The sequence below is a fragment of the Montipora foliosa genome, chromosome 7 (genome assembly GCF_036669935.1).
Source record: "Montipora foliosa isolate CH-2021 chromosome 7, ASM3666993v2, whole genome shotgun sequence".
NCBI lineage: Eukaryota > Metazoa > Cnidaria > Anthozoa > Scleractinia > Acroporidae > Montipora > Montipora foliosa.
In genome coordinates this window covers 14,070,508-14,092,798 of record NC_090875.1, presented here as the reverse complement: position 1 = coordinate 14,092,798, position 22,291 = coordinate 14,070,508, and the positions used below count along the sequence as shown (strand labels likewise).

Below are 22,291 nucleotides of genomic sequence, written 5' to 3'. Positions count from 1 at the left end.
CTTGTCTTTTTAACATCCTACTCACCATGGGAAACACATTTTCAATGACCGCCATATCTGGAGATCTTGGACACAGTTTGATTAAGGTACAGTATGTGGCCCTTGGTCCGCGAGGTCCTTGGTCCGCGAGTTTTCCGAACATTATGTCATATTTTCTCGTGAAATAAAATACGACCGAAAACGAAGGTGGACGATTAAATATTGATTAGTATTCTTTCGTATGACGAAGTTCCGGCCCTCCCGCTGATGTTGAAAGCGAGAAATTCAAGTTTGTTGACAGGTAGGTCTAATTGTCTTTCTTGAATTGTTTTATTTTGCGGCTCCGTACAGTACATTGTCAAGTTTACTTAGCTTGTGCAGGGATAAAACTGAACGGGAGCACCTGTTTTTTTGCAAAACAAGTTAACAGAGACACTTATTTCTTCTGGCGGGAAAGAAATTGCTGTAGAGTTTAAATTTTTTATTTTATCAACCCTTGAAAAAATATCAACACTTTTTGCGTGGAGGCCCTTGGTCCGCGACCTATAACCCTAGAGAACTTACATTTCTCAAAGCAGACTAGAAAACCCTGAAATAAATAGTAATGGCCTTTGTTTTTGTTAAACGGTTTTAACATCTCCTTGATAAATGTTTTCGGACTGCTTTACGTCCAAAGATTCAAAGTAATATTGAAAGTTAAAAGAAAGAAAGCAAAAGAAATTGGCTTGGGAGGGAGATCGTTGTCCAAAAAGAAAACACATTTAATTTTCACTCGCAATGACTCCTATCGAGACTTTTGCTAAGATATATCAAGGAAAATAAAGATTAACTAAAATTTGTCAAAATTCTCATTCTCGTGACGATTTACGAATACTTTTCGTGCTGTTTACATGACCCGCGGACCAAGGACCACATTCGCGGACCAAGGGCCTGCGAGCACGGTCACCTTTTTTCGGAATTACGAGGAAAATATCACTGCTTGGAACTTGCCACTTTAAGATTATTGCAAGAAACATAAAAGCTATCTTCAGGGAAAATTTCAGCTCGTTTCGTGTTGATGCAGGTAAGATATTCAAGAATACAACTTTTATTCGCGGACCAAGGGCCACATACTGTACTGTTTGTGAGTTGCATCGCTTCCCGTGCTAATGCCGAATTTTGAGAGGGATCCCCATCCTGTAAAAACGTTCGGCTACATCCTTTGTCAGCAGCTGTGAATAGGCGATCAAAATGGTCATCTATAAACGCAGCGAAATAACGGCCATTCATTTTCTCGTATGGTTCACAGCAGATATAAACTCCTTTATTGTAAGAAATTTCCACCATCAGTCGTAGTTCCCTCTTTGCGGTCCTTTGCTATGCATCCCGGAGACAAACCCTCTGATTTCTTTCTCCAGAAACGAGCTTTTGGTGCACGAGCCTGATCTAGTAGATTTCTTTTGTACGTAAATCCTGTTCCATCCAGATAAAAGGAAATTCCTTCTGTCCAAATCTCCTGGCCGTAGTTGGCTTTCATGCACTTTGCAAACTTAACTCTTTTTCTGTGGTCTTCCGCTGTCATGAGCCCCTTTCTGCGAGTCTGCAAATAGTACGTATATACGTAGTAATTTTGTGAATTGAGAAAATGAGAAACTGTTCTTACAGATACGTCCCTTCGTTGAATTCCGGCTTCCTCTATCAGTGCTTTACAGGTAAAGTTTCCCTCTCTTTTCCTCAAAACTGTAATGCATCGTATCAGTCGTCTTTTGTCGCGGTCACTTAACTTGTTCTTGCGACCTCTTTTACACGTCTCCTCAGAAGTGCGCCTCTCAAGTTTTCTCATATGCAATTCTATAAACACTCGCCGCAGAAATTTTGCACATGCTGGCAACTGTTCGCATAGATAGGCCTCTAACCCGACATAGGTAATACGCACGTGCACGAGTCACGCTATCGATTATACCTTTAAACACCACCGCAATGTGCTAATAGACCTAATCGGCTAACTCAATGTTGTACCCAATTCAAACCCTTTGGGAATAAAACATTTTGTTCCAGGTATTTCCATATCATTTAAATATGAATGCTACATTATCATGCAAATACAATACACAAAGAATCTTAATCCCGGGAGATTTGAATGGGGTACAACATTGAGTTAGCCGATTAAGTCTATAGGCAGAGCCGTTCCACTAAACTGTTGTACCACAAAAGTACTTTAAAATCGCTTTACTTAAAAGTCTGCGCAGCTTCTTTATATAACTCCTACTTCACATCTAGAACAGTTAGAACAAGAACACTCCTCACGTAAACACTGCAGGCAACAATAATTACTCTTCCTACGTTTACGTTACCTGTCCACGCCCCTCAGAAGCAAAGACATGTAGCTGTTAGAGCATTGCACTGACACTGCTGAGGTCACAGGTTTGAATCCTGTTGAAGCAAACTGAACTTTTCAGATGTCTATAAGAGACAATAGGGAGCTTAAGCAACGACAACGGCGACGGCAACGAGAACGTCATCTCAAAATATAAATTTGCGTTATTTTAATCGCTTGGTGACTATTTCAACGTTTTTAATATGACAAGGGTGTGGTAATTCCTCAAAGATGACACCAGTCGGAACGGCACTCCATTTTAGGAGAGAAAATGAAAATTTATCCTCAACTGCTGACGTTCTTCATAAAACCAAAAACTTGGCTATTTCACGTTGTTGTTTTGCAGACGACGGCAAAGAAATGGACAAAAATGAAAAAAGCATGTGCAGGGCGTGCAAAGCTATTGTTTTTGCCCACTAAATATGCAAATTTGTGACGTTCTCGTTGCCGTTGCTTAAGCTCCCTAATAAGTTATTGCTTAAATAATTATTGTCCAGATATGGAAGTGCAAGATGTAAATGCCAGGATCAATTGCCCCCTTCGTTAATAATAAAATAATACATTCAAGCAATTTTCGAAAATCTTGTTCTCTTCATCTCTGACGGGATTTTTCACAGTTTCTTCTTGGATGTCATAAGATAAAAGTTGACAAGATCTTAACATGTAATCTCTGTCTCAGGTATGTACTAATTTACTCCTTGTTTTAAGTTTTTATTTCATTAATTTTAAATTGAGCAGTAATATTACTCACTTAAAATTACTCAGTCATGAAATTTGCATAGCAAATTCAATTTGTAACTTGTGATTTACCCAGCTAATGGTAACCATGAAAATCTAGCCTATTCCACACTCTCAGATAGTGGAGGTGAGGAAATGAGAACAAGCGAGGAAAACAGACCCCCTTGACTTTCTTTGCTGGTTCTCATTCCCTCACCTCAACATTTGTAAGCCTGGAACAGGCTAATGAAAATTTGTCAAAGAATGATAACTTTATCAACTTTACAATTTACTAATCTCCCTATATAAGCCCAGATGATTTTTTTTAAAATTTGTCAATCTTCTCTGCTTTATCATACAAATCAGAAGAAAAAGCTGTAGCAAATGACAGAAATTATAGTGAAATTTAACAATTTTTGCAATCCATAGTCATGGGTAATTTTTTATGTACAAATGTACGATAATATATCCACAATATTGCACCAATGTCAAATATGTCAGATGACCCCAAAATCGTGATGCTCCACGAAGAATGATTGCTAAATGAACGGCATTTGCAAATAATTAGCTGTCACACAACCATTGTTATAAAATAATTCTTTTGGTCATTTGCAAAGCCTGGGCAACCTTTGCTTTTACATATCTAGACATACCTGAATTTGAGTCAGGAAAAGCCAAATAAATACTCGTTTTCTGTAAAAGAAAAACAAAAGGTCGTGCTGTTTACAATAATAAATTTATTAGTGTCGCTCGTATTGTTTCAGTCTTTTTTTATTGAGAAATTATACAAAATACCGATGCAAAATAGATCTACAATAGTTTTCTAGAGATTAGGGCAAGCAAGATAATGCAAGGGTTATCTCCTGTCTTTTGCCAAAGAGATCCGATTCCAATTTGAGCCCAGAATTGCCATCTGGCATTTTAGAAAGACATTTCAATAATATTTGTACAATATTTATACAATTTTCTTTCTCTCATCGACCTTCAATCATACTGAAAATCTAATCGCCGGGACTTTCATTTTTACACTTGTTTTTTGGTGCCATAACAAGCCAACTAACCAACTCGAAATCGAAAAGGATACTAACAAGCGAAGCTTCTTTCTCATCTGCGTCCATAATTTTTATTTTCAAGTGTGTATACCAACCTCACGGTCCGTCAGTTCGACATGGGCAGGATAAACGAGCTGTGACGAAACAGAAGAAATACGAGCAATTAAAAAATGATCCGGCCACATGTTTATAAATTATGCTGTGTTCACAACACAAGCGTTTTCGAACCATCAATCCCGCGAATCAATCAAGCGCTAAGTATTCAAAACGTTTACCTCTAAAGCTTGTCCGAGCTCTAAGTCAAACGTTACAACGCATAGGCAAGTCACCCATCTTTTAAAGCGATCCCAGGGCAAAATGTAACCTTCGAAGTCCGTTTGAGGGAACATTTCGTTCCCATCACAAACCGCCATCATCAGTGTTCTTTCTTCCGTCGGATGTGTAACCTTTTTTACGTCATTTCCGGTCTTACGAACGATCATTTTCTCGCAGTGTTTTGTGGGCAATAAACACAACCTCGTGGTGTTCTTCTTTCAAAATGGCGTCTTGTAGTGATGGAACGAGTTATCGAGAGCGGAAAGCTTTGCGTTCCGACGAGCTATTACATTTGCCCTTCAAATCTGGTATTGTTATTTAAGCAAAACATGAAATATTTAAAATCATATCTTTAATGAATATTTCAATTAATCTTATCCACTGAGCTAATTAAGCCCGCCGCACACTTGAGAAAAGAGCTGAGCAAACTGCCTCGCGAGCCGGTTTGCTCAGCCGTTTCCTCACGTGTGCGGAGAATTTGTGGTGAGAAATTCACCTCGCGAGGTTGTGAGGATAAAATCAAACATGTTTGATATTTTTGGGCTCGCGAGGCAAATTCCTCACTGTGTGCAGCCATTTTGAGAATCGAGCTGAGCTCTCACGTGACTCCAGCAGTTCAAGATGGTGTCGGAGGAAGAAATTCCGACGTCACTGAAGTCACGTGAGAATGCCATGTATTTTTATTGGATGCTTGATTGACCAAGCTCACCTCGATTCTCATGATGGCCGCACACTATGTGAAAAATATCAAACATGTTTGATTTTATCCCCAAGGCCTAGCGAGGCGAATTTCTCACCAAAATGTCACGTGTGAGGAAGCGGCTGAGAAAACCGCCTCGTGAGACAGTTTGCTCAGCTCTTTCCTCACCGTGTGCAGCGGGCCTAAGATGCCTTCACCGTACCATGCAAAATCTTTTGCAGAAAATTCCAAGTTTATCATCACGAATGGTAGCAAGTTGAAGAGTACAGAATCTTCAAAAACTTTCAAAGTCGAACCGTCGTCAGGTAAGACGAATGCGGATGGTGATGCTGGCAATGATGATGATGATGATGATGACGATGATGGCGATTTAAGTCTGTCCAATAACAGACAAAGGGATAACAACATCTAGATCTACTCAGAAAGTAATATAATAATGCCTTTCAACCTTTTATCACTGAGAACATCTTATCAATTTCAGTCCGTCTTATGTCAGACAATTTTACACGTAAACAGGGAACCTCTAAGTTGCAAAAGGATTGACAAATCTGCATCCACTCAGAAACTATGTCCCCTCCATTAATCAAACTTCTTAATGAAATTCTAAGCATTGCAATATATTTTAAATAAAACAGATAATAGAAGTAGGGCTGGATTTAAGTATTTAACATGGTGCTGTAAGCTGTATAACCTTTGACTCCCATATTTTTTTGTCTGACAGTGTTGAGTCAAGTCAAGGATTTCTTGCCAAAGATGAGACAGGCTGAGGAGGCACTGGAGAAAGAACTTCGTATGAAATCAACAGCAGACCTAGATATTGAAGATGTTGAAGATGGTGTACCATACATTGAAATGGTAAGACCTGTTTGAACAAGAATCATGAATAGTTTTATGTTTTACTGATTGCAATCCTTGAAAAAAAGATTAGGTGTGCACAGAGCCATTTTGAAGCATACCGACTTAGCAGGAAGCAGTGCGGCCCAGTGGTTAGGGCGCTTACCTTGGGATTTAGGGATCCCGGGTTCAAGGCACAGTCTAGCCACTAGTTGAATTTGTTCCTGGTAGTTCCAACTTCTCATCTGCACTTGTAAATAGCCAACTGGTTTGCCTGCGGCCAGTTGGATTTCATAACAGCTGTTGTTAAATGTTCTCTTGTGTTGTGATTGTGTTTCATGTCCCTGGAAAGCCATGAAACACAAAGCCATACATATCATGTATTGGTCAATGTTTTGAGTTTCAGGCTGAGTGTAGACTGTGTTTCTCGTAGTAAATTGTATCCACATAAATGTTATTAACCTGATCTGGGAAGATGCAATTCTTTGGATATTGGAATTATTTATAAAATTTAAAGAAGCATGAAACAATCCAGGGACTCTAAACCAGGACTGTTTGAGTGTGCTGCTCAACTCTCTACTAACTGACTTGGTATTTTAAGTTCCTTTTATATCCTTTATATGGGCTGCTTTAGATAGGAGGCAAGAACAAACACGAGGACCCACAAGCAACATACGCAAACAGAAACAAACTCCTTTTGTTAGAACAAGAGAAACTTATCAATAAAATAAAAGTAACACCCCTGCACGTGTAGATGTAAAAAATGTATTAAGTGCTTTGTGTATAATGTAGGTGCACTTAGCAATCAAGCTAGTTCACAGGCACCCCACTTTTAATAATCTGAAAGAAAGGATTCAAGCTTAACAGAAATATGATTAAGAACCCCAACTGGCACGAGCGAGGCAACCAGTTGGCTTTTTACAAAGCGTGGTAAAGTTGAATCCGGAATAACCAGAAACAAGTCCAAACCAGAGGTTAGAACAGGATTTAAACCTGGGGCAACAGCATGCAAACCCAACGCCCTAACAACCGGACCACACTGTGTTGTTTGTTTGTACTTATCCTTGCATCTATATTGTAACTCGGCCCTAAGAGGTGAATGCAAGAAATGAATAGATAGTGAATATAATTAATATTCCTTTTCTGGGATCAACAGAATTTAGCTTTGGTGGAAGCAGAAGGGTACGGCACAGGTGATTCACTTGACGAGAGTGGGGACAGGGAATGTGATGATGCTGGTGAAGTTCAAACACAGGAAATTGACTTTGGGCATGTCACAGAAAAGAACTTTGTTATCTCAAAGACAGCAAAAGGCCATGTAAAGCCTATCATTGAAGACATAACAAAAGAGCAAAAAAGCAAGAGGAGAACATCCTGTAAGAGAACTAAAACGAAGAAGAAACAGAGATAGCAGTTATTTAGATTTATACAAATTGAAAGCAAAAGGGAGTTAATTTCATAAATTTCAGTTATTCAAGTTTTCTTTTTCATCCCTAATGCACTAAATGACGGAGTTTCATGTAGCTGTTCTAGTTAAAATTGTTAAAATTTTCTCAGACTAGTTTGTTCTTTTACTTTCTTATGTCTTATAGACATTAATAATCTGAAACAAAGAAAATTGAAAAACAAAATAGTCGGAAAAATTTTAACTACAACATAGCCATAGATATGAATTTTGCTGTTTGAGGTTACACTATTACGGCCACTATGCATGCACTATAAGATTCGTGTTAGTTTGCATAGATGTCACAAAGACCTCATCAGACTTAAAACTTAATGAATTTCTTATTGATTTGGGTGAACCCAGTGCTTCGTCAGGCACCCTTGTTGACAAGTAAAATCGTCTGGTGTTAGTCGGAGTAGAATCTGTCAAATCTGTTGACTGGTATTTATTTGGGCAATAATTTGTGATGTCTGCATAGTGAAAAGTGTATCATTTGCAACTGTATTGGGGACACTGTTTACATGATCAAGTAAGGAGAATCCTTGCTCTGAGAAGGTCTTACAGTATAGACAGAAAGCAAAATGATTTAACGCTTCCGTAACATGAATTTTTAATGTACCTGGCCACCACATTTTGTTAATCCTGTTCACAGTGATAGTCTTCAAAGTGAAATGGATAATATATTTTATTGGTCTTATAATAATTCTGGTGGTGACCGGCATCTTCCTATCTCTAGGCCAAAACATGCAAACAGCCAGAAAATATTGTCTCTCTTCTGTGGTCTCCCCCCCCCCCCCCCCCCCCCCCCTTCCAGTGCTAGTGTCCTCCATGTAAAAAAGTCCATTGCACAGATCTCCATGGATTTTTCTTCAACCTTCACTCAGTGCTTTGATTCACCAATAAAAACCCCTTTTTGGGGGGAGACAGAATATAGTCATAAGGTATATCGGTTGGCAAATAGTCGAACTATGATAAGATTGTCCTTTTGTTCCAATTTCCTCAATGCAGAAGGAAACATAAGCGAACTCATGCATGGCAGTCCGCTGCCCAGCCAACTGAGCCACAGGTTCCCGGTATAAGTTTTTATCCTTGTGGAATGACTTATTCCATGTTGTATCAAGAAGTTTACTAAAACTAGAGGCAATAGAGTGAAAATACAGGGAGTTCGCCCCTATTTATTGGCCCATAGCGAGGCTAAAGCAATGTGAAACAAATGTACCAAGGTATTGCACACTCGGTGCTTTCTTACAATACCAAACAAGAGTAGGTTACGAGAGCTGCTGCCAGGCACCCATTGGCGAATGCAGTGCCTGCCAAACATGACTAATGGCCGAAACCATGATTTAGTCCATTGGGGTGTATCATGTACCAAATATCAGGGGTGAGGCGTTGATCACTCCAACTTCCATTCGTTCATCCTCGGAAAAGTCGGGAGAAAACGGCGACGAAAGTTTACTAGATCGGGTAAAGGAGCCCTAGGGCTCTTTTGTCGTCGTTTTCTCTTGCCTCGGACTGACCGCCCTTGCGTGTCCAAGGTGCCTTTCACCCGTTTCGTTCTCAGTTACTAGAGAGTTTTAAGATCTTGGACGCAACGGCAACGAAAACGTCACGAATGTTGCATATTTAATGAGCAAAAACAATAGCTTTGCACACTCTGCACGTGCATTTTTCATTTTTGAACATTTCTTTTGCGTTTTCGGCAACTCTAGATCTTCGACGTGAAATGACCAATTCGAACGTTTTACCGATAACGTGAATACCAGGCAGTGAATTTGAATTTTCTGTCGCAGCTTCAACTCGACATAATGACGAAAAATATTAATAAACCTGAACTTGCAGTTTTAAATGACGTTTTCGTTACCGTCGCGTCGTAGATCTTAATCTGGTCTAATCTCCGTACTTTGTGCTGAAGACGGCAATGCACAATTGGCCCATTGGAACAGTAAATACGACTGTTATTATGAACAAGTAGGAAGGATTTGCGATATCTTTTTAATTTGCTGTCGATTCGGGTTTTTTTTTGTTTGTTTGTTTGGTTTGTTCCTTTTTTTTTTTTGGCTCCATTCTACATTTCTTTTGGCGTGTTTCGTCGAAGTTATTAGGGAGCTTTAGAAAAGACAACGGCGACGGCAACGAGAACGTCACATATTTTATTGGGCAAGACAATAGCTTTGCACGCTCTGCACGTGCGTTTTTCACTTTTGTCCATTTCTTTGCCGTCGTCTGCCTAAACAACATGAAAATTTGAGGTTTTGTGGAGAACGCCAGCACTTGGAGATGAATTTTCATTTTCTCCCCTTAATTAAGCGCCGCTTACAACGGTTTTCATTCTTAAGGGACTGCCACACCTTTGTCATGTAAAAAGCTTGGGATAGTCGCGAAGTGATTGCAATAACGCGAATTTACGTTTTGAGATGACGTTCTCGTTGCCTTTCGCGTCGTCATTGCTAAAGCGCCCTACAGACCTAATCGGCTAACTCAATGATGTACCCAATACAAACCCTTTGGGGATATAAACGTTTTGTTCCCGATATTTCCATATCATTTAAATGTGTACGCTATATTATAATGCAAATACAATATACAAAGAATCTTAACCCGGGCCAGGAGATTTGTATTTGGTACAACTTGACTTAGCCCGATTTGGTCAATACCCGGTCACTAGTGTGTTTTTGCAGCTGTATCGTCTAAAGAACGAGGCATCTTAACAATACACGCCATGCATTCATATGCAAAGAACTGAATAGGTGGCCAGATATTCTGCAGTTTACCTTATCATCATTTGCTCCATCTTTGTACCGATTGGGTAGATCATTTTTGGCAGTCCGTCATATGCTAATCTTAATGGACCATGGACCATTGGTTGATTGGGTACTCCGTGGACAAGGGGTCAGTGAAATGTACCTACCCTCTTTAAAATACGCCCGCGGCTCTTGCATGTTGGAATCTGATTTTTTTTTTAGCCGGACATAGACCTGAAAAGGGAATCTTGAATCCAGCAAACGACACAAACTTGTAGAGCCGGGACCTGCTAAATTTTCCGGAGCCGGAAACGACACGTTCCACTTGTGTCGTTTCAGCGAAGGTTTCCGATATTTTGGAAAAGTTAGTTCAATTGGAAAGTGGAGGAATATTTTTCCAAAGTACAAAAGAACGTTATCTTGCTAACCCACGGAGTATCTTTTTTTGGTTCAATCCCAAGGAGTCAGTGTAAGAAGCTAGTAAGATCAAGTAAGCTCTCCAGTTTTCCGTGGCTGAGTGATTCCTCTCCTGAGACGCGCAACCAGAGGAATTATATTATTTTTGAGGGTAAAATTATGGAAAACGGACGGAAATTCACTTTCGGTCAAAGAGTCATATCCACACGACTTGCCACGCGAGTGTAAATTTGGTTGGTATGGCAACATTGAGTGGAAGAATGACGTGCTCTTTATTTGCATGCCTTTGAAACGAACAGCAAGCAAAGCAATCCAAGTCATGCCGCCAAATTAAGCTGAGGTAAACTGCTTCATGGGATTGGGGATTTGAAGGATTTTTATTTGCTTCCACAATTGATCATGGTAAGTTAAGAAAGGAGTCACCTTGTACGAACGTAAAGGCCGTTGTTGAGTGCCGAACAATAGAGCCCTGTTGCTTTGTTTACGAATATCAACCTTGTTTCTAACAAATCACACATTTGATTTTTAAGCCGGGAGGATACAAATCTGGTAAAGTTAGAAAATCACAGAGCAGCAGAAGTAGAAGCCGGGGAAGCAGTCGAAGTCCTTCCAGAAAAGGAGGCAAGAAAAGTGGGAAGAAATCGCGCTCGCCGTCACCCACAAAGACAAAGAGAGATGTCGACTTGTTGAGTCCCGAGGCAATGTCAAATGGTTATTATATCGCTCATAACGCTTCGCAGTTTTTGCAGTTTAGAGGCTTTGGATGGGAATCTGGTGCAAAAGGAAAGAAAAAGAAAAAGGGAAAAGGAAAAAAGAAGAAATGATACTTTGTGGAATCAAGGTGTCCAATGTCTGACACCATGCAAATGTGCATTCGTGACCATTCCAGTTGGATTACGTTGCCAATTATAAGTATGCAAAGAAGTGGACGAGATCAACCGATCAACTGTACGCTATTCTCACAGGGATTCATTAAACACGATGGACGAATGATTTTTCGATCGATAAGCGGCTGTTTTGTATAGATATGTGTCGAACTCAAAAGGACGTGAAGCAAAGCGCACTGCCTCAGTGTGCTGCTCTCATCAAAAACTTCTGGCCTCGGTTGTTCAACGAAAGGTGGATAACGCTAGCTGACGCTACCCACCGGATAAAGCACTACACCAGGCCTCAGTTGTTCGAAGGGTGGATAGAAGCGCTATCCACTGGATAAGTCACTGTCCACTGGATAACTCAATTGATTTTGCTAGTGTTTATCCGCTGGATAGTGATTTCTCCGGTGGGTAGCATTATCCACCCTTTGAACAACTGAGGCCAGAAAAACCAATTGACTTATCCAGTGGATAGTGATTTATCCAGAGGATAGTCCTAGCCACCCTTTGAACAACTGGAGCCTGATCGACAATTTACAAAAGGTGATTTTTCTACTGACCGTGTGAATAGATGATGATGACGATAATTTTGATAAAAATAACAACTTTGACGGCAACAACAAAGACGATGATGATTATTACCCTCTGCCCAACTATTCTTCCCCATTCCATGAAATTGCCATCATTTATGTTACTATTCTTGCTCACATTTTCTTCACTGGCTGTTTTTTTCATTAACGATCTCAGCCATATAACCCGAGACTTCAATCAAGTTACTATTCTCACTGCATAATTAATTAGCTCATTGCAAAACATGCTGTTATTCCGTCGCATTCCCCCGTTTTCACCCGTGCTATAGCGCCAGTAATGCTTTGTGCCATTTGGAGTTTAAATTTGGTCTCTCCGCTTTAACGTGGTCTTTTCGTCCTGTACTCCACAAAGACAGTCGTCTTTTGTGACCCGCTGACCTCCCCTGGGGGCGGTTGACCAAGCTCCTATCTGCCCATATCCTCATTGCATGCCTACTGCCTCATCAGTCACAGACTCTTCCCATAACTTAAACTTATGCGATGAGGTAATGAGTATGCAGTGAGGATATAGTACTATTTATAATAAATTATTGTTAATTAAGAATCAACTTTAATTATTGTTGTTATTACCAGTATTTCAAATTGTAAATCTTCACCTCTGCTTGCTACTTTTCTCAATTATTTTGTATTTTTTAACCAAAGCACTGATGGTCAGTAGAGAGGGCAGCAAGGGCAGTAGCCGGAAGGGGCGGGGGGGGGGTACTCCCAGAAAAATTGGTGGGTGTGTGCGGCTCATTTCCTGAAACCCTAGACCAGTCTGTGATTTTCCTACCCTATTTCAGTCCTGACCAAAAATTTAATACAGTACCCTACTTCAGAGCTATTTCAGCTGTTACACGGTTGGCGTAATAATTTGAGAAAGGCTTTGTTGATAGTCTTATTGCCTAATGAGTAAGAAGGAACTTCTTCTAAAAAAACATGCCCAATTCAAGACTTGAGTAAACAAACCATACCCTATTTCAGACCAAAATGGCCAAAATCAATACCCTATTTCAGATCAAAACAGCTAAAAAATTATACCCTTTAGGGCCGCACATACTTATATAGCCCATATAAGGGAGGGGCCCCCCCCCCCCCCCCCCTTTCAGGGGCAGTAGTTTGTGACCTGTGAATTGAGTTCAGAGACGGTAATATATATGTATTTTTATTTTAACCAAATTGCCGTATAGACCACTGTGTGAATCTCTTACTAAGGAGACATAGTTGAAACTTGCTATATTTGTGAGTTTGTGTGCAAACTATTGCATCTTGTGTAAAAGAAAAGTGATAGTATATTTGAATAAAAAATCGGAGGATCAAAAGTCCAGGTTAGGGTTGCAGGTCATTGTGTTACTATAACCAGGGTTCGTGCTACTCCTTGAAGTCCTTGAAAAGCCCTGAAATTTAATTTTGGACTTCAAGGGCACTTGAAAAGCCCTTGAGAAAAAGGATTTTGTGGAAAACTGATTGAAAACTCCTTGAATTTTTGCTTGGGTGAAAATTGTTAAGCCAAGCCAAGTTAAAGAGACATTTCAAAATTTGAGCCCAAAATTGAATACCAGGGAAACATGGTTTTAAATTAATATTAAACCAAAAATTAAAATTATGCCCATGCGTGCACTTAACCTGCAGCATGTGGTAAGGAATATCAAGGTAGGCTTTTTCAGCAAAGAAAACACCGAAGCACTATGTATGGCATAGATATCTTCTTATAAGACCTCTTGAAAACTCCTTGCATACTCCTGGAATTTTACAGACAAAATCCAGCACGAACCCTGATAACTGAAACATCCCAAACCTTTACAAAAATGCTAACCTTAGGCTAACATTGTTTTATAGGCCTAATGTTAGCATTAGTAAAGTTTTGGGTTGTTTCAGCTTTGGTGAAACAGTGACCTGCAACTATAACCTGTAACCTGAAACATGTAGTTTTGCCCTCCATAAAAAGTGTTTAAAAGTCTAGAAGTTATATATTTCATTCCTCAATGTGTGTCATAGTTTGATCAGTTCTTTGATTAAGCCCTTGTGAATAAGCCTCTTTCAACAATTTTGTATCTGGTTAACTTTGAAGTTTTCATAAGACCAAGAAATAACAATAATATGAGTAATCCATCTTATGCATGTGGATAGGTGGTAATTTTTGAAGGGGGGTGGGGTTGTGTTTTTTGGGAGGGAGGGATGAGTCTATCTGGTCAATGACTCCTTTCCCTTAGGGCTAAATATGATTATGTAATGAGTCATTTCTCTTAGAATGCAACAATAAAAAATAAATGAGAATGGTAAACAGGATATATAAAAAAGGAAATTAAACAGACAGTGGGAAGTCACTCAGTACAAAGATGTGCTTCACAAACAGTGGCCAATGTTTTGGATAAAAACAGTTGCATTCTTGTAAATGGATCACACATTAGTTTCACCTGAAATAAACTGGTATATGTCACTTTCATGAAAGAAATTTCAAAACATTAGGTTAAGAACAGGTGTCACCAACTCTACTCACAAAATAATGGCATGGCAAATCAAAAGAATGCTTTTCATGTGACCAATGGAGCGTGTTAACGTAGTACGATTATTTTAGTCCTTTCAAAGTTCAGTGAGCTAAGAAATGAAAATGAGGGCAGCCAGGTGGTGACAAGATTAGAAGCCAATTACAAAAGCTGTTAAAAAGGAGCAGCCAATTACGACATGCGTTATATCGACGCTAGCCCTGCGATGTCATGACGAGATGGACCACCCCATAGCTACTTAGCACATGCGTGGCAGCATCTCGCCCGTTTGTTCTATTGAGCAGCCGCCATCGCGTTCTCCTTTCCGCGCAAGTCGGACGAGCAGCTTCTTTGCGCAGATTCAGAACCTTCCCCGAGTTATTTTGATCCTACCGTCAAACCAGGTATCTTAGAGTGTAGTTTAGCTAGCGGTTTGGTCTTGTTTGAGTGGTAATGGAGCATTGTTTGGCGTTCGTCTGTGTAAGTATGCTAGACCGATGTTAATCTAGCAAATGAAAGATTTTAAAAGACGAAAAGAAAGTAATATTTTGAAAGGAAAACACTTCTTACTTAACCGTGATCAAGTTCCCGAGGGAATGAAATCGACGACAGTGATGTATATTTCGTAAGGACTTTTCTCTCGATATTCTTCGCTGTTTTAGAAGTGAAAATGTTAGTTGAAGGCGAGTGTTTGGAAACACATTTCATATTCATACGTCGGCTGAAAATTGAATGAAGGGGCATCAAAGTGCTGGTGTGATTATTGTTTTGTCGCTGACTTGCGCTTACGTACTCTTAACGATTTGTTTCTCCTTGTATTTCCAGCAATCTGGCGCAAGTAAGCCTTCACCAGGTTGGGTTATCCCAATTATCTCAAAGCATGTCACAGACAATTCAAATGTCTCATTCGATGAGTCAATCGATGAGTCAAATGTCGGACGATGAGCCGTCTTCACCAGAATCAACAACCTTCGATGGCTCCGACCTGTTAAATTCCACTGTCAGTGATGAAGTAACGGCACAGCTAGCAGCAGCGGGGCCGGTTGGGGTAGCAGCCGCGGCTGCTATCGCTACTGGAAAGAAGAGAAAACGGCCGCATTCTTTCGAAACCAACCCGTCGATTCGCAAACGACAACAAACGCGACTACTCCGAAAATTAAGAGCAACCATTGATGAATATACAACGAGAGTTGGGCAACAAGCTGTTGTGTTGTGTGTCTGCCCTGGTAAACCCAATCCCCTTTTCAAGGTGTTTGGAGCTGTACCTCTTGAAAATGTCGTCAGAAATCTCAAGCAACTTGTACTTCAAGACCTGGAGCATGCCTTAACCGAACATGCCCCTCCACCACCCCCAGAAAATCCAGACATCTACACCTTACCTCCATTGGTTATAGATGGCATCCCAACACCGGTAGACAAAATGACCCAAGCTCAGCTACGTGCATTTATCCCGATGATGTTGAGGTATTCCACTGGGCGCGGAAAGCCAGGATGGGGCAAAGATTCAACTAGACCAGCTTGGTGGCCATCAGATCTGCCCTGGCAGAATGTACGTAGTGATTGCCGCAGTGAGGATGAGAAAGCAAGGATTTCATGGACAAATGCCTTGCGGCAGATTGTGAAAAACTGCTACAAATACCATGGGCGAGAAGATCTGCTTCCTGCATTCTCGGAGGGAGAGAGCCACCAACACCAATATGTGCAACAGCCTCATCAAATGGTCCATACAATTTCAAATGCCGATGGAACTGTTTCCCTCATTCAAGTTGATGCATCAGGTGCAGTCAGTACGCTATCAGATGCAGCAACCTCGCAAACAGAAGCAACTCAAGCTGTAGCAACATTGGCAGAAGTTGCCGCCGCAACTCAAGTGGAAGTGACCCTGACACAGCCAGGACAAGCAGGTGATACTGTCACCATCGATCAAAGCGATTTGTCACATACTGAAGCCATTGCTCAGGCAGCTGTCGCCACTCTTGCTGAAGCCACCTTAGCTGATGGAGGTCAAATTGTCTTACCAGAACATGCAGCTGCTGCTGCCGCAGCATTGGCAAATGTCCAGGATAACTTGACTACCTCCAACATGGTGACTATTCCAGTCCAAGCTGCGGCGTCATTAATGCAGATTCAAACACATCACCTACCTGCAAGCACCCATTCACAATACATGTCTGCATCTGTTCCTCAAGTAGCTATGGCACCACATTCAATTATTCAAACTGTAACCACTTCTGCAGTGGGTGGTCATGATGACCACACCCACATGGTAGACACGTGTGAAGGTGTTCCAGTCGCTACCCAAGCAGTAGAGGTAGTTACTCTTGAAAATGCTCAAGATCCTATGAACTAATCCAATGAGATGCTGTTGTCTTGACTGTCATTTCAGTACAGCTAAAACAACTTATTGATTTGTTCGTCTGCATTTTGATAATCATCCTTAGAGATTCACTCATCAATGGTAATCATAATATCCTGCATTTCACTGGAATGATGTAAATTAATGATTTTCAAAGTATATTTTATTCTGTGAGTTCTGTACATTTACCCTCTAAAGGAAGAAACTGTAGTGTCCACCACATGCAGAGAAGACTTTGAGAAGAATCCCATGGAATACAGACAATTTAAGTTAACCCTCTCTTGTGCACAGCTTTATGATATCCACTAATTTAATTTAGTCCTTCCTGGCATCTCTCTGTTAAATTGCAGTCAATTGTCAGCCAGTTAGTTCTGAAATAAGCTTTGCAGGATTTATGTAAGTAATGTTATTGGAGGCAAAATAGACAGCACATACTTCCTCATCCATTTATTTTTATGTTCTGTTTGAATCGTACTGGATCCATTGTCCAGTCTTATCCCTCCTGGTGATATTTTTAACTTTAAGAAACATAAGGTAGAACAGAATGTAAGAAGTTAGATGCCACTTTACCATGGCTTTTCAATTAAGTGGGAATGCTCAAGAGCTTTCGAACACCTCCAGTGGTCAGAATTAATGATGATAAAAGCTAATGCGTACCACTTCCAACTTGTTTTTGCAATAGTGAAACTGGACTGTCATTTGACGAACCAATCAGGCTACAATATTATGTTCATGCATGCAGCTGTTTCATTTCATTTTCTTGAAGGATTGGCAAACCATGAGCTCGCTGAAATGTCTTTTTTTGCCATCCCAAAAATTAGTGATTGTAAGATGTACAGACATGCACAGTTGGCCTTAACATGCCAACACATTTGGAACCACTGAACATGCGAGAAGAATAATTGAACTTGAGTATGAATTGATCCAGGTGTCATTAAAATAACTCACAAGTTTCAAACAAAAGGTGGTGACATATGGCCACATTTCTTGTTTAAAGAATCATTTTTGATTGACTTATTTAAATATTTAAAGGTTTTATGAGAAATGTAGGTTTAGTGTTTTACAACAATCACCTAAAAAGCAAGCTGTTGATTTATGATTGTTAGTTATAGTATGTATTGTGGTTCCAAGAATATTAACATTATCTTCTTCCACAGTTTCAAGAAGTCCTTGTTTTTGGATTACATAATTATTGTTAATCGGAATCTGTGGGGGTGGGGAGGGGAGTTTCCATAGTTATCCATTGGGATGTGGTGAACTTAACATTAAATTATGCTCTATGACAAAGTGGTGTCATCTGTTCTTTTGAGAAGCCTGTTCACCCTCTCCCTTTAAAGAGTGATAATTGTAGATTTTACTGTCTAACGCCAGATGATTTTACTTGTCAATGGGGCCATCTTCACGGATGAAAGGGTTAACACTGAAAATCATACTTCTTACAAATGATTGTTGCAAAAGCATCATTGAAGTTGTTGTTAAGTCTTTCTGAGGGATTTTTACAGTGATTTAACCCATTGACGAGTAAAATCATCTGGCGTTAGACAGAGTAAAATACTCTGGTTTAGGCCAGTTTGGATGTTAAAGGGTCAACCCTTCAACATCCAACAGATTTTACTCTGTCTAACGCCAGACGATTTAAATACTCGTCAATGGGTTAAGTCCCAGGAGTCAATTGGTCAAGCATATAGCAAGAAAACACCAACAGAAACAATGGTCTTTACAGTAATATTGATATCTGGGCATACAGCAGTGGGCTCCAGTACCAAGGAAATTTTCTGCTGGCCCAAAGACCAGCTCATTCTTTAGGCTTATCCTTTTGATCAAGCCTGGATTTTTTAGGCTTCTTTGCTACTGCTAAGTTGCTTCATTAATTTTGATGACCACTTCCACTGACTTCTTTAACTGTCAAGCAACAAAGTGTAAAGAAAATAATTGTTGTTCCCTTTTGAACTCAGTCATGTGCAGCTGACATGGGCATAAGTTTATGTTAACTTCAACTTAATGGACATTGAGTCCCACCATATTCTGCACAAACCCTTTACTTGGCTGGTATTAACATCGATGTTTTCTGCATGCATGACAAACTTGGCTTACAAACTTTGAGTGTTTCGAATAATGTGAAAGGCCTTGCAAAGTCTTAACATCATGCAAAAACTCCAAAAATTTATTGCACTATTAATAACAATATCCTGACTGTTATGAATGGATTTGACTCAATCACAGTGATGGTTGCCACCTGTTGGCCTGTTGTTAGGGAGCTTAAGCATGTGCATTTTTGAGACGTGGATAACAACCGGAAAAGAACATTTGCATTCAAGGGCAGTGGTGTTTCCCAGATTTTTACACTAATCATCTCTAAAATGTAAATTCGGTTGTGTGAAGACAAGTTAAAAGGGAAAACAGCTCGCTTCCGGTGACCATTTGCATCTCAAAAACATGCGTGCTTAAGCTCTCTGTACATGTTACCACAAAGACTGACAGCCATGATAAAGGAACCCTTTAAAAGCCTGAAGATTTGAAGATTTCAAGGGCCTAAAATATGAATTTGTTACATCAGTTGAGAGGCTCATGCAACTTTCAGTTGTGAAAAGTAAACTTGACAGCATTGAAAAAAAGTCAAATTTCTTTATTTCATTTTGTGGTAGCAGCTGTTTCCATTTTTATTAAATTACAACTTCATTAAAACATTGGACACTACCCGCACAATATTGTCATTTTGGAAAGCTACTTTAAAAGTGTTGATTAATAAAGTACATGGTCATATTAATAGTTACTGAAACAAGATCATTACACCAGGCTATTGAAAAAACAGCTCCCAGAATAAAGGGCTAGTCTTCCTTTTATTGGGTAGTCTGGGTTCTTGCAATGCATTAACTTATTATTTTCATGGGCAACTTTGAGTGATTATTTCAATGGGTTGACAGGAATGCTGTCTGTGTGCATTTTACCCAGTTTTCATTTAAAAAACACTAAACCTACCATGACAGAGCCCCTCCAACTACGTAAAACAAATAATGCTATTAGGAGTTGACAAAAATTATTATTTAGAGCAACAAGTCACCGGTACTCGTTTTATGCTAAGATGGCCAAACAACACATTAGACATAGTATTACAGGAAAAATTTAACGAGGAAAAAAGTTCCTTAGACTTCAGCCGTAAAACCACAAGAATTTAGTAGGATTGGATACAGCAAAGTAAAAGGTACCATTTGCAAGATAGACTGGATCACATCTATTTGAGGGAAACAAAGAGATTGCCCGAAAAGTGAACATGGTCTTTTGTCCACACTGAAAACCCAAGGAAAACTCCCTTGGAAATATTAAAGAAGGAAATCTTTATAGTAATAACAATTTCATACCCAAAAAAATCATTGGACAAAAATAACTGTAAAATACATTATCATTTCTATCATTTGATTTTGTACTTTTTGTTGTCACCAAGGACCAGAAATGAAATAAATTGTCAATAATTAACTAGGATTGATCTCTTGCTGCTTTTTCGTAAGTCAAGCATGTGCCTTGTTCTAAATAATAAATATTATTATTCCTTCCACAGTATTCCATTATCCATTACAGTCAATTATTATTGCTAAACCTTCAAAAATTATGGTTATATATTGTTATGTGCCAGTTTCAATATTTTCCAGCAGGAGATTCATAAGTCCAAAGGAATTTCCTTTGAAACAGGGAGGCAGTTCATTAAAAAGTTTTGTTTCTGTTTATCATAGTTTTCCGCCATTTTGACAAACTGGACGAAACATATCTAGATGCGACAAACCAGTAAAGATAACTTTATTTGGCATTTGTCTTCTGTTGTGAGGTCAGTGTCTTGTCAACCAGTCAATCAAATGACAAATATTCTTTAGACCTACGGATCTCTACAGAATTGGTGCCAGAAAATCAATTTTACAAGGCAGAAATGAAAAATAATATTCAAGGAAAGTGTATTCCATCGGACTCTGAATCTGTTAACCATGAGATTTTTGTGCCTCATCGTAAGACCATGGGATTGCCCTAAAAACTGTGAGTCTCAAGGCAAAACCATGAGACTTGAGATCTGCCTTGCAAATGGCCTCCTGCAATTCTGCACTAAACTGCTGAATAAACTGAATGCAAAAATGGCAACCTGTAAATTATTCTTTTATCCTTGTGCAAACTGCCTGACTACAATTAGTGGCCAAAGCCTTACAACATTCACTCTTTTAAGATGGTTCTCTTTCTTAGTTTGACACCCTTGTGGTTATCAGTCACAGGTGCCCCTCAACGGCTTTTTTTTCATTTTTCGAAACTAAATTTGGGTGGATGTCAATCAAATGTTTCCATGACGAATTCAACTGCCACCAAATGAGCAGGACTATTGTCATGGAAACAAGTGATTGACGTCCAACCAAATTTAGTTTCAAAAAATGAAAAAAGAAGCCATTGAGGGGCACCGGTGACTGGTAACTGCAGTAATGAAACTTAAAACATAACCATGGTGTAACCTTGGATTTCAACTAATGGTAACAAATAATTTTTTTTTCAAAAACTCAACACCCTCTCTGCTCTCAATACAAAAGATTTGCAGTCATGTGGGATGCAACACTGAGATTATCATACATGTAGTTGATGCAATAAAACATTTTAACTGGGACATCATTCCATTTGGCAGTCTGCAATTATTTTGCTAGTGACAGAGGGATCTGGGTTTTCTTCATTAGCCAGATTACACTATCGAGAACAAAAACAAACTCTACCACTGCTGCATACCTCAGAACCAAACTTGTGAAACCTCAATCGATCCCATACCAATTTTAGCCATCTTCTCCCTCATTAACTCGTTGACCCCTGGCCGGAATGGGTTAAAGTGTGGACAAAATGACTCTATGTAGGACCAGCCTAGGTATTGTTAAATCAATGAACTTGGCCACCATGTTGCAGAGTTCATGTACACAGATCACCCCAAGGTGCTCAATTTGACTAACGAGATTTTTTGCAAAGTCTCAAAAGTGATCCTGGTTGCTCCTTTTTTTTGATACAATGTAAGTAAAGGACAACAAAAGACACAGTGCAAACAAATATTGCCTCCACTTTTTTGGTGGAGTCTAACTTAAACTACTCAGACAGGACTCTACCATTCTATTACAGCAATGAGAAAACAAGTCAGGGAGTACTGCTGCACCAGTTTATCCAACTTGCAGTTGAAGATAGAAATGGGAAAACTATACACCAATAAGCTTCATTTAAAAGAAAAGCCATTATTTTAATAATTCTAATCATTTTACCATACGTCATAAAATTATATGACACCACTAGCTAAAGATGGTGCAAAGGAGATTCTTGTGATGGCCAATAAAAGTTGCAAAAACTACACTTTTTTCATAAATAGTGATTTTAAAAATGTTCCAGAATTTACAAGCATTCGCTGTGGCTTCTGTGGATTCCAGTCCATTGCCACTAGTATCTGAAAAAGA

The 22,291-nt window shown here is 39.5% G+C and overlaps 4 protein-coding genes and 1 long non-coding RNA gene across 8 annotated transcripts in view; 3 read left to right on the top strand and 2 right to left on the bottom strand.

The window, feature by feature from the left end:
- Positions 1 to 1,048: 1,048 nt before the first annotated feature.
- On the bottom strand, positions 1,049 to 4,586 carry LOC138010820 (uncharacterized). 2 transcript variants are annotated; one of them, XM_068857802.1, is made up of 5 exons: positions 4,380 to 4,586; positions 4,200 to 4,238; positions 3,706 to 3,745; positions 2,313 to 2,391; positions 1,049 to 1,558 (listed from the first exon to the last, which is right to left on the bottom strand). In XM_068857802.1, the coding sequence occupies exons 1-5, from the start codon at positions 4,584 to 4,586 to the stop codon at positions 1,537 to 1,539; spliced, it is 387 nt and encodes a 128-aa protein (XP_068713903.1). In that variant the 3' UTR covers positions 1,049 to 1,536. The 2 variants fall into 2 exon arrangements, with proteins under 2 accessions (XP_068713903.1, XP_068713904.1); XM_068857803.1 differs by lacking the exon at positions 2,313 to 2,391.
- A 12-nt stretch (positions 4,587 to 4,598) lies between these two features.
- LOC138010819 (NOP protein chaperone 1-like) lies at positions 4,599 to 8,151 on the top strand. The gene is made up of 4 exons (XM_068857801.1): positions 4,599 to 4,727; positions 5,341 to 5,424; positions 5,841 to 5,974; positions 7,110 to 8,151. The coding sequence occupies exons 1-4, from the start codon at positions 4,643 to 4,645 to the stop codon at positions 7,362 to 7,364; spliced, it is 558 nt and encodes a 185-aa protein (XP_068713902.1). The 5' UTR covers positions 4,599 to 4,642; the 3' UTR covers positions 7,365 to 8,151.
- A 2,669-nt stretch (positions 8,152 to 10,820) lies between these two features.
- Positions 10,821 to 11,428, top strand: LOC138010667 (uncharacterized). The gene is made up of 2 exons (XR_011124523.1): positions 10,821 to 10,957; positions 11,086 to 11,428. It is a non-coding gene; the product is annotated as an uncharacterized lncRNA (long non-coding RNA).
- Positions 11,429 to 14,756: 3,328 nt separating this feature from the next.
- On the top strand, positions 14,757 to 18,116 carry LOC138010666 (nuclear respiratory factor 1-like). 2 transcript variants are annotated; one of them, XM_068857643.1, is made up of 2 exons: positions 14,757 to 14,886; positions 15,308 to 18,116. In XM_068857643.1, exon 2 carries the CDS (start codon positions 15,363 to 15,365, stop codon positions 16,830 to 16,832), a length of 1,470 nt encoding a protein of 489 aa, XP_068713744.1. In that variant the 5' UTR covers positions 14,757 to 14,886; positions 15,308 to 15,362; the 3' UTR covers positions 16,833 to 18,116. The 2 variants fall into 2 exon arrangements, with proteins under 2 accessions (XP_068713744.1, XP_068713743.1); XM_068857642.1 differs by having other exon boundaries at positions 14,822 to 14,962.
- Positions 18,117 to 19,443: 1,327 nt separating this feature from the next.
- The window catches only part of LOC138010665 (S-adenosylhomocysteine hydrolase-like protein 1), a 34,545-nt gene continuing 31,697 nt past the window's right edge, over positions 19,444 to 22,291 (bottom strand). For both annotated transcript variants that reach the window (XM_068857641.1, XM_068857640.1), the window contains exon 19: positions 19,444 to 22,281. In XM_068857641.1, coding sequence (XP_068713742.1) covers positions 22,275 to 22,281 — 7 coding nt within the window. In that variant the 3' untranslated portion in view covers positions 19,444 to 22,274. The remainder of the gene's footprint in view (positions 22,282 to 22,291) is intronic.